This window comes from Solanum lycopersicum, chromosome 2 (genome assembly GCF_036512215.1).
Source record: "Solanum lycopersicum chromosome 2, SLM_r2.1".
NCBI lineage: Eukaryota > Viridiplantae > Streptophyta > Magnoliopsida > Solanales > Solanaceae > Solanum > Solanum lycopersicum.
The window spans coordinates 56,677,867-56,690,053 of record NC_090801.1 but is presented as its reverse complement, the minus strand read 5'-3'; the positions used below and the strand labels follow the sequence as shown (position 1 = coordinate 56,690,053).

Genomic DNA, 12,187 nt, shown 5'->3' with positions numbered 1-12,187 from the left:
TCATCATATTAATATGCAAAAAATTATAATTTATAGTACTTTTTTTTAAAAGTTTTAGAACACCTATTTTTTTTTATTTAAAATATCGAATTAACGTGATCCAATTTACCTTTAAAAATTAGTCAAATTAACTTTTGATAAGTATAATATGACAAATAATTTCGGACGGAGAAACTATAATTATGATCTATTTTATATCTGGGGCCATATTTGAGGCAAATAATTGTGGTCACTCAGGTGTTCTTTTATTTCAATTAGTTTCTCAACTAATAATAAACATATATAATATATTAAAATATTATTTTATGTATTACTTTTTAAAAAAATATATCAAGTCAATACTAAAAAAAAGTAGTACAATTTTTACACGTCATTTAAGATATGAGAATAATTTATAGATATATTCATATAGTGTATAGATATATATAATTTGTTACTCACCCTGTAACTTATCATAGTTTCTAGAATACATTGTGCATTTGATTTGTATAGATTTACTCCACATGTAAGCAAAAATAGAGCAACTTGAGTAGTTAATTAATCTAATTCGTACCGATTGATTCTTGTTTTCTTATTCAAAGAAAGTTAAATTACAAAGTAAAAAAAAATATGATATTCTTAAAATGCATTTTTAAAGAATGTACTGATAAAAAGATGTATTACACATGTGATACTTGTACAATCATCTTAATTTTATTAAACTATCTATCTTCATTTCCCTCTTTTTTGTCAAATATAATTTGTTATGTAATACTGGATATTTTTTGGAATTCTTAATATTTTTATTTTACAATACTCTTGTCACGGGGTAAATTTTCACCTCGTGGGACAGTATATGAAGATTTGCACAGCTCTTCAAAACTTAGTCCAACGGTCAACCAAACACACAAGAAACAACAAGCAAGACAATCAAACAAAAAGGCCCACAAAACAGTAAGGAAAGCAATGCAAGGAAGACAAAGTCTTTGGGAGGCAAGAGCATATCTTGTATTTCATCTTGTAGAAGAGACTTGGAAACATATTGGAAAATTGGCTCTTTTGTATTTATAAACATTTGGTTCAATTGAATATACAGGCTTTCCGGATTGTTGAGACATAGAATAAGTATAAAAAAAAGTAGAATTAATGAGAGAATGTGGGTGAATAACCCATATTTATTGTTGAAAAAAGAGATATAGATTCACGTGAGGAATTAATATAAAGAATCTTAGTCCGTTTATTTTTGGGCGAACTACTTTAAACTTTTAAGTTAGTGTGATATTATTTTGGATGGATTTGGAGTTAAAAGGTGATCATGCATGATAGTTATATTTGTTTTGATGTGTGTTTTTAGAGAATGCTTCTTTTAATGTTTAGGATTTAAAAAATATCCGTTTCGATGTCGGAAATTAATGAAAAATAATAAGCACACATCTCAAATATGGATGTTTCTTGCAACTTAATTGGGCCAATCAGGTTATCTTTGTAATTAGAATGAATTGATCCAAACTCCATTAGTTAATGAAAGAAGTTTGTTGCTCCTCTGAATTATTTTTGAGTTTGTCTAACCATTTTATCCTTTAATTTGCTTGCATCAGTGCTTATGTAACAGGTGTATTTACTGTGGATCCCACCTGGCTTTTGGACTATCCATACCATAAAAAATTAAAGTATTTTGATAATAAAGTTTGTTTCGAAATTACTTTATTACATTACAGTAAAAGTATAATCTTTTCCTTTAGTGAAGTTACTAAGTATTATTTAAATTAACTCTCACTAGCTCAATAAATCATTGTTTTCTGTTTAAAAAAACTTTATCCTAAGTTAATCCCTTGAACTAACTTAACTAAATTAAATTAAAGAATAGTTTAAACGAGTCGGACATCCAAAAGAAACTTATAATATTAAATTTAGTATAGTATTATTGAGTTCATGCTCTTCATGACGAAGAAAGGGACTGAAAGTCGTGGTAAAACAATTTTTAACTTATTTATGTTTATGCTATATCACCACTCTTAATTATAAAACATCTAAATATTAGGGAATGAATCATAACATTTAATAACAATCGTAAAATACATGCAAAATGGTAAATTAAATCTTGAAGTAAAGGTGGACAACTATTTTAGAATATTAAGAAAGTATTTAGGTCAGAAACTTTGTAAAATAAATTTTTGAAAAGATAAAATTCTGAGGGCATAATCATATCATCCAAATTTATAGACTAATAAAGTGGTGTACTTTACAGTAACAGCACTAGCCAAGTGGAGCAGCAGAGAGGATCACATATAATCCCAATGTCTCATGATTCCCAACAGACAAAAAAAGTAACTAAAGATCACAGCATGCAAAGATTAAAATTGAAATAAAAGACACTCAAGATTCGACCATAACACGCTTGCATAAAGTGTAATCATCAACCCATTATCCATTAAAACAAATCATCAAAGTCATACAACAACAATAACAAATAGCAGCTCCAATAGGTGAAAGAGTGTCACATATTGGAGAAATTATTCAAATGCCTTAATAGAGTTTGCAACTAGTGGAAACATACTATATGCTAGAATGAGAAATTAGATATAGCAGCTAGCTACTACAGCAGACTTATTGTCCTATCGCTGGACAAAGGACCATATTCTACGTTACGTTACCCCCTCCAGAGCAGCAACTCAGCAATACGACGGTATAAGTAGTTCTTCTTCACATAAGCAAAAGATATGACTAGGGTTCATAATCATGTGACGGTGATAAAGGAAGCGAAATTACCTATACCACAAAGGATATCAGGCATATGTCTTCAGATTATCGACTCCAAGCTTCTGCACTTCCACCTTAAGTGACTTGAGGTATCTGACAGCTTCATCAAGAACGGTGACAGTATTCATCCTGCTGGCACCAGGGACGATTCCCTTTAATGCCTTGACCATCTTCTTAAGTTTCCTGCGTTTTCTCTCACTGCAATTGCTAGTACTGCTACCAGAGGATTCCCTGAAAGAAGAGGTCCTGCTCTTTTTGGATTGACAATGATAGTTTGAGTATGATTCAGGGGAACTGCATCCATAGTTTGCATCAGTGCGTGCAGTGCTCACCTCTTCTTCATCATATTCCTCACATTCTTCCTCTTCCAAGCTGAGCAATGCATTTATATCATCTGAATCTTCCTTCAGATATGAAGAAACTTCTGTATTCTCATTGTTTGCAATTTTTCTCTCCATGCAGTCGTGGAAGCAAGTTGAATTATAATTCAGATCAGGATATGGGAATTTGGAGGTCATGGCAGGGTGGTACATGATCTGGCTCCGGTAATCAGTCTGATCAAAGATGATGAAATTCTTTGGACATGCCTCAGAGGACCGAAATTCAAAACCATGAAAGGGCACAGAAGATTTGAAACTAGTAGGAAGTGCCATTGTATCAAAGACGGATGGAACAGGAATATCAAATATATTACCACCAGCTGCTTGGTCTTCCAGAGAGACAAAAGGCTTTTGAATTTGAGGGGAAAATTGATAGTTATTCTGCATGAGTAACTAAGTCAAAGATCCAATAAACTGGACTAGAAAAGTGTTTTCCACTTGGGATGTTTTAAAAATTAAAGTAGCTAAGAGTTACGAAAGGCACAGGCAAAAGAGAGTAATGTTCAAGGTGTATTAGTTGTAGTAAAAAGCACTGACAATTCCAATCAACAGTAACCACATTCAGTGCTTAATGAGGTCATTCTGATTTCGTATACACTGAAAGAGAAGCAACAAATCCCAACTTCAACAAGGCTTTGCTGAATAAGAGCAACAAGAAGTAAGCAATCCCAACCTCCCCAAAGCTTACACTTTAGCAGACTACGTTACAGGTTTAAGCAACTGACGGAAGTACTCAGCCTGTAAAAAGCAAGAACCAAAGAACCATATCATTGGGTTGTCATACATTCAGAACAAATGCAAGATAAGAAAAATATTAAAACAAGGAAACAATATGCCTAGAAAATAATCCCAACTATTCTCATTGTCTTGAGGTTGAACGGAACCACCATACACTTGGTAAGATGAGCATTATACAGAAGGCATACAAAAGTTATATTTCAATACAGACGCGGTTATCTGTATGGATATCAAGATGCCTATGGAAACTATATAGCAGTACACTACACTGAGGATAAACAATTTTCTGTACTCAACCTCAGTGATAAAGTCAATATTGATAGAAAGAGGAATAGTGTTCAACATTTTCATAGTGGTTTAAGCCAAGTCTTAATAAGACTGTCAGTAGAAGATCATGCACCTGGCACAAAATACCAGTCAGAACATAAACAGAAGACTGAAACACAAAAAAGAATCCTCCCATACAATATTCAATTAAGTTCTAGTTGATTTGTCTCTATTTCCTTTAGACTGTACGAGTTTGGTTGGATTCAGTGCAATTTAATCAAAAAGACAGGACCAAAAGCTAAAAGAATATTTACCTGACAAACTAGCATCAATTGGTAATAAGCAACACTCCCCACATGCATTTTAATCTCACCAGCTTCTTTAACTGCTCTGTATCTCTTCAAGGTAATCGCAATGTACATTCTCAACCTCCAAATAGACTAGTATCAAGAAATATCACAAGACAGAAAATAAAGTGATTCCGCAATCTGTCATACCAAACAAGCACAAATGAGTAAAACATTAAAGAACATCAATACAAGCAAAACTTATTTCTCAAGTGAGTAGCGAACCACTGTAAAACTAATGGATCCATCACCTGAATAACACTCGAGTAATACAACTTTAATTTCCATTTCTCTATTGTCAACCCAACTAAAATTATCTTCTTCTAAATACTTTTCGGCAATAAGTTTTTTTTTAATCTCTTGGGCATTACTGTTCTGTTTTAGTAAATCCTCAACAGGAATAGTTAATCCGCAATATTTACACACCACAACAACAACAACATTCCCAGACCTTATCTCTATCTCGAAGGTGCAATAGTTACATAGAAACAAATAAAATCTAAGGCTGAAGAGACAGATAGAGATTTAGGAAATACAAGAGGCTATCTCACCAAGTAAAATGGGTTACAGAATCACACGAAAGAATACCACAAAGCGCACACACTTCACACAATAACTCAGAGAAGAAAATGCCCACGGCATGTTGATTGGTCCAGTGCAGTATATTATAGTCTTCAATCCAAGCCACTGCGAGAATAGCAAAACACAACTCCGAATATCAATAATAATCAATAAGAACACAAATAGCTCATCTTTAACAATAATAAGCAAACAAATAGCAAAACATAACTCTAAATATCAATAATAATCAATAAGCACACAAATAGCAAAACATAATATTATAAAAGCTCATAGAAATAAACACCAACTTACAATGCTTCCTTCAAAAGGAAACTAATATTCTTTACAGTAAAACTCCTTAATACAAATAAACTGTCGAAACCCAAATTCCCAGCAAATCACAAATGCTTAAAAAATCACCAATAGATGCAAAAAAGTTCGGTAGAAGAGATCACCCCTCTATGAAATTCACACACTATCATTGAATCAATACAAACCTAAGATCAATTCAATACAAGAAACCATAATGAATCTAAAAACCTCAAAAAAAAATACTATTTTTCTCCTTTCTTCACTAACCATACAAAATTAAACCAAGAACACAAATACCCAAATCATCAAATCAAGTCAGATAAAATCCCAAAAAAAGAAACAACACAATCAACCTCAAATCAAAGACTAAAGCAACAAATCTAAACCAAAAAAAAAAAAAGAACTTTGAACATACCCAAATGAAAAAAAAAAAAAAGATCTTTGTTGTTTCTTCACTAGATTTTCTGAATTTTTTTTCTAGAGAGGGAAGAGGTGAGTGTCAGATGCAAATGTTGAAGCAGAAGCTCGTGGTTTGTTATTGGGATATGCGAGTGAAGAGAGGGGGTAGGGGTTAGGGGTAGGGAGGGGACTACTAGTTAGAGCCTTAGGGGTAGAGACAGGAAAGAGTCAAAGGCGGAAAATCTGAGCCGTTCGATTGAAGAGAGAGAAAAGTTTTCCGTATAATGCGGGTGAGTTATTGATCGTTCGATCAATTTACAAGAGCACGCGTGAAAGCTAAAGTGGGCCCCTCATCAGGTTTGACAAAGATGGCGCATCTTACCTCCATTTTTATCATATTTTTTTCGTTCGCTTTTATTCGTTATATTTAATTCATTCACTTTTATTTATTATAATTTTATCTCAATATATATTTAATTACGTATCGGAAATAGTGAAAGAAAGAGTAAAGATTAGTGGAGCTTTTTATATAATTTAATTTATTATTGTTCTACTAAATTTTTTTATTTGGAAAAGTTATCCGACCAAAGTTTGTACTATGAATGAATTGTTTTTCAAATTTCATTGACATTTTTCACCTAACGATTTGTATTTTTTGGTCTTTTTCATGTATGGAACTTTCAACGTCTTTTTCCTTTTCTTTTTCTTTTTTTTTTCAAGTTTTTACTCATTGTTGTTAGAGAATAAGAAAAGGGGAAGGGAAAGTGATAAAATGTTATTCTCAAGAAAAAAATGTGAAGATAGAGAAGAAAAAAGTTATTTTTTTGTACATGTCATATATAATATATATAACAAATAATATGACAAGGTAGTAAAAGTGTGAAGGTATGTATGTACGTATATATTATGTATAAAAACAGCTCATCCTTAATTAATATTCAAATAGAGGGTATTGATTTTGTTGGTTTTATATATATACACATTGGTGTATTTTTGACAATTTTTTTGTAGGACTGAAAATATCGTTGTCTTTTTTTTATTTAGATCAAAAGTGAACGTTTTATGTATAGTTAATTTAGTAGTCAAAAATTTTGTAATTTTATTCGCTATTATTATGTTTTTGAATGAATCATTATCTTAAATAATTTATTTAAAATAAATTCTATCTTTTATAACTAATAACCAAACCAAAAACTGAGAACAACTAAATCAATTTAATATAATATTTAATTTAATTTTAATAGTTTAAAAATCAAGTAAATTAACTTAGCTTTGATTTTGATTAAAAACTGACCCAGCCAACCCCGTAAACAAGCCTATATGCTAGGATGGATTTAGATTTTCGAAGTGAGCGAAAGTCCACTACAGTTCCCTATATATGATTTTTTTTTATACATAAAAGTGTAAAATTATTAAATTAAATAAATATTGTTCCATATCTATTTTTAGTATAGTAAATAAATATTGTTGAGTGGAAAAACAATGAAAATAATAATAAATATGTGTGAAATACTATAAGCACGACTCACTAAAATGATGCCAATGTTTCGTTGAATATTACTCCAACACGAAATAGCTTGTACAAGTATATATAGTTTGAAAATAAAAATTACTGAAGTATCATTTTATTTTTTATTTAGTGTATAATTAATTTTGAGAAAACTTATTTAGTAATTAGTGATCAAAAAAGTTATATCTTCAAAAGGATGAAATAATAGTATGAAAAATAGTTATTCATGTTTAAAATATCCATGACATCCTTAAAAAAAAAAATAGGAGCATATTTTCGTAAAGATAATTTCTTCTTAAAAATGTTGTTATGCATATTATTTTTAATATAAATAAGTAAATAATTGATAAAATAATAATCCATCTCAGCTTAATATGTCTTCTAATTAAACAAAATTTTATTTTATTGCCTTAATGTGTGGTTATTGTTAATAGGATGCATATATTGTCTCGTTTATGTTCTTTCTTTTATAGTTAGGGATACACTATTTTATCGTGAAAATTGCACAAGATATTTCATCCATTTCATTTTAATTATCGTCTTTTTATTGAACTAAAGTCTAAAAGTACAATTTGAAAACTATTGACAACTTTATAGTTAAATTTTTAAGATGACAATTTTTTGAGCTAAAGCGACAATTAAATTGTGACGAGAGAATAGTTTGCTTTGCTAATTCAATAGGAGATAATAATTATAAAGAAAGTGCTAAATGACTATAAAATTTGGTTAGAAAAGTAAAAAAACTATAGTATTTTTCTTATTTTAAAATATACATTTTTTTCATTTTTAGTTAAAATGCATTAAACTTAAAAGGGTAAACATGATTGAAAAAGTGAAATAACATAGAAAAAATATTATTCTGATCAATTTTCTTTTTCTAATTAAGATAAGGAACTTAATTATCATGCGTACAAACATTCTATTGCAAGACATTATAGTAAAAATGACGATAACATTGGTGTTGTAAGAAAGAAGATTTAGACTTTTTAATGATCTTTTAACACGTAATTAAAATTATACAATGAGTTAATATCCCACGCTTATATAAGATACAATGAAGAATGAACAACTTGTACTTCACAATTGACAACTAACAAACATTAATTCTGTGATCATTATTGTAACTAGTTTTGATTATTTTACAAGTACTTAACACATAATTAATCATTTATTCATCCCACGCCAGCCTATAAGAATCAATATTATTATGATATGTATGAGTTGTACTTTGCAACTAACATTGTAAAAGAAATTAAACTTTCATAAGATCATATATAGACATTCTTTATTAATTTAAGGTTAGTTTTTCCAATTACGTGGGCATTCGGTAATTCGATTCGGTTTCAGTTTTTCTTTTTTGGTTTTTGATTTTTGTGCAATGTGCATCGAACACCGAATCAGAATAATTTGATTCGGTTCGATTTTCATTATTTCGGTTCAATTTATATTATTTCGATTCGATTTTGTTATTTTGTTTTTTTTAATGGGACTGCTTAGTGAGCTTTTTAAAATTTAAAAATTAACAATTTTTTTTATGGAAAAATTATATATAATAGCAAACCAATAACCTAAATTAAATGGAATAGCTAGGGTTTGATTTAATTGTGCTCCATAGCAAACATTAGCTAAAATTTGCCAGCGTCTCTCTCCCAAAAATCTCGCTCGCTACTCTCCATTCTCGCTCGCCTCTCTCGCTTTATACACAAAAGTGTATAATTCTGTTTCTGTTTTGTATAAAGCGAGAGAAAATTGTATATACACATGCAAAAATGTATATCTTCGTGTTATACACTTAATTATACAATTTACAAACATTTTACTTCAAATATTGCAGAGAAAAAGGCCAACGAATTACTCAATTGCGAATTATACAATTGCAGTGAAATACAATTTTCTCTAGCTTTATACAACAAAAGTGTATATATTGTGTTTCTGTTTTTGTATAAAGCGAGAAAAACATATATCTTTTTCCTATACACTTATAATTATGCAATATACATACATTTTAATTTGATTCAACTGTATGCAAAACAAATTATACAATTGCAGCGAAATAGGCCAGCGAATTATACAATTGTATATGTATAGCAAATTACGCAGTTTTATGTTTGCTATGGAGCGCAATTATGCAAAGTTTGCTATAGCATACAAATATAAATTTTTTGTTTGCTATATGTGAAAGTTGCCTTTTTTTTATTTGATTTTTTAGCTTAATGGGCTAAAAATAGTTACATCAAAGAAGTGTCTTTTACTTTTTAGTTTTTAATTATAATATTTATTTTTTAACATTAATAATTAATATAATATAAATATATATTATAATATAATATATTTCGATAAATGAAATGTTGAATAACACAAAATTACATATCGAAAAGCGAATCGAAATACTGAAAAAATAAAAATATATACCGAATATCGAACCAAAAATTGAAAAATCGAAACCAAAATATCAAAAAAGTTCGATTCAATTCCGTATTTTTAATTTTCTGATGTTTATGCACGTCCTAATGTCCATGTCAACCTAGTCAAAACTTAGTAATATATGATAGCAAGATGGTTTAGTTTTAACTATCATACATATACTTCTAGTTTGTGATATGAAAAGTTAAAAGTTATTAGTGCGAAACGTATTTTATCTATTTATGTATGTTTTTATCTTTTTGAATTTATCGATAATATTGTTATTATGTCGCTATATCCGGCATGAAAGTGAGGTTTAAAGGAGCAGAGGATAAAAATGATCAAAATATTATGAAAAGTTACCGATTTCAAAGATATTTTTTAGATGAAACGCTTACTATATATCTCACTTGAAAATTGCGTAGATGAGAGGATATAAGATAGATATATAATTGTATAATTGGTTAGCAAAATCTTAATTAATCATAATTAGTGACTTGATTAGCAATTTGAAAAATCCATAAGAAAGTTAAAGCATGCATCCAATAAAACCTTGATGCTGAAAGATCAAAGGGCAACAATTTTATCCTTTTTCAGATAATAGCAAGCATTTTTCAAAAGTTTATTAACCAACAAGTTTTAAATTGTCAACATTTAATGGACCACCATATGGTTATATTCTTTGTTGGCTCAAACTTAAATATTTGAGTCCAAAAAAATAATCTCTTTTTTCCCCTTTCATTTTCAAAGGTTCATCTTTTGTTTTCAATAAGGCTTTCATAGCTTTGAATTTTGTGCATAAGCATGCAATTTTTAGACAGCAGCACGCCAATTTGCCAACCTTACTATTGTCATTTATCTTTGTTGTCATTAGCCATTCACACTTTCGAAAAGATTTTGGATTATATCTGTCGTTTGACGTTATTTTTATACTTATTATATTTTATTCAGATTCGTAAAATTAAAATTTTTATTGAGTAAATTCTATATCTATAACAATTGAATTAATTATATATGTGAATTTTCAATAGAAAAATTTATTCGGTGATTCACATTGCGATTATTTTATTAACTCTTTTTAATTATATAGTTATAGAGATTGTGACAGTTATATTTATCTAACTTGATGTTTCTCACATCTCGAGTTGTATGAACAAAATGAATTTGACGTGGTCTACTTTTATAGGCATGAGGTAAAAAAAGTGAATAAATGTTGTGCAATGAGCTATGAGCTAAAGCTATCATGCTTTATCATTTAATATAATATTTTATTGACTTTTTGAAGAAAAAATAATGACAAATTTTCATAATTATCCCATAGCGGTTCACAAAAAAGAAATGTTTAAAATTTGGTGGGGAAAATAGCTTCAATGAATTTATTTGAGTTTCCATATATATGGAGAAAATTAGATTATTTATTTTTTTCAAATTAAGTCATTATTAAAAATTAATTTAATAAAATAATATATTTTTTTAGAGAATTTTATGATATTAATATAAACATAGTTATTAATAACGTTTTACGTAATATTTTATTAAAAATAATAAAAAAAAGACAAAAATATGACTGAGTAAACAGACATAAAACGTTAGTTTCAGTAATGTTTTTTATTTTTTTCTCTGAGGCACGTTTTGCAGCTAAAACGCAAAACGTGACTCATAATAACGTTTCTCTGGATTGATTAAAAACTAAAATTCAATCTCATACATACCTCATTCAACTTTATTAAATTTCTCTTTATCTTCTCTTTTGATAATAAATAATACTTTTGTAAAAAAAAAAGAGAGTGAGGAGGGATTTTCTACAATATCAATTAATTCTTTTTGTTAATAGTTGTTTTGCTTAGTTATTGCATCAATTTTAATTCAATAGCTTCTTTATCGATAATCTAATATTTAATAATTATAAGAAACTAATTGGTCTAATATTTGGAAGGGATGATTATTTAGGCTAGAAGAAGATCTCTCGTATGATTTATTCACAAATTTTGAAATTGAAATGATACAAGACAAGCTCCAATATGTTCAAAGTCTTCCTCACTTTTTTTTTACTTTTTTTTTTTTAAAACTATTGTCTATGTATAAAAAAGAAAGAAAAGAGAAAATCATATATATTTCAAGTGAAGGTATGTACAAAATAAATCTATCATTTGAATCGTGAAAATTTGAATAATACGTGTTTTAGAGTAACGAATTACAAAACTTTATTGATAATAACATGTTATGTCAAGTCACCTGTTGAAATCACTTTTAGCAACAAAATCATTCTAACTACTATTACCTCTGTATATTTTTAACTGTCATATTTTTCTTTTTTAGAGCCAAATTAAATTATATAAATTTTGACTAATATTTTACAATGTATTTTTTATCATATCAATGTAAAAATTACAATTTATAATAATTCAATATGATTTTTGAATATCTAAATTTTTAATTTCAATATCAAATTAGTGTAATATAATTTAATTTTAAAAATAAGTTAAAATTCACTTTTTTTTAAAAAAAATGTAATATGAATATGATAAGCG

The 12,187-nt window shown here is 28.6% G+C and overlaps 1 protein-coding gene across 1 annotated transcript; it reads right to left on the bottom strand.

Annotated features, from left to right (window-relative positions):
• Positions 1-2,382: 2,382 nt before the first annotated feature.
• LOC101265299 (transcription factor bHLH144) lies at positions 2,383-6,098 on the bottom strand. Its single transcript, XM_004233050.5, has 4 exons — positions 5,760-6,098; positions 5,023-5,158; positions 4,439-4,612; positions 2,383-3,857 (listed from the first exon to the last, which is right to left on the bottom strand). Exon 4 carries the CDS (start codon positions 3,504-3,506, stop codon positions 2,766-2,768), a length of 741 nt encoding a protein of 246 aa, XP_004233098.1. The 5' UTR covers positions 3,507-3,857; positions 4,439-4,612; positions 5,023-5,158; positions 5,760-6,098; the 3' UTR covers positions 2,383-2,765.
• Between the last annotated feature and the right edge of the window lie 6,089 nt (positions 6,099-12,187).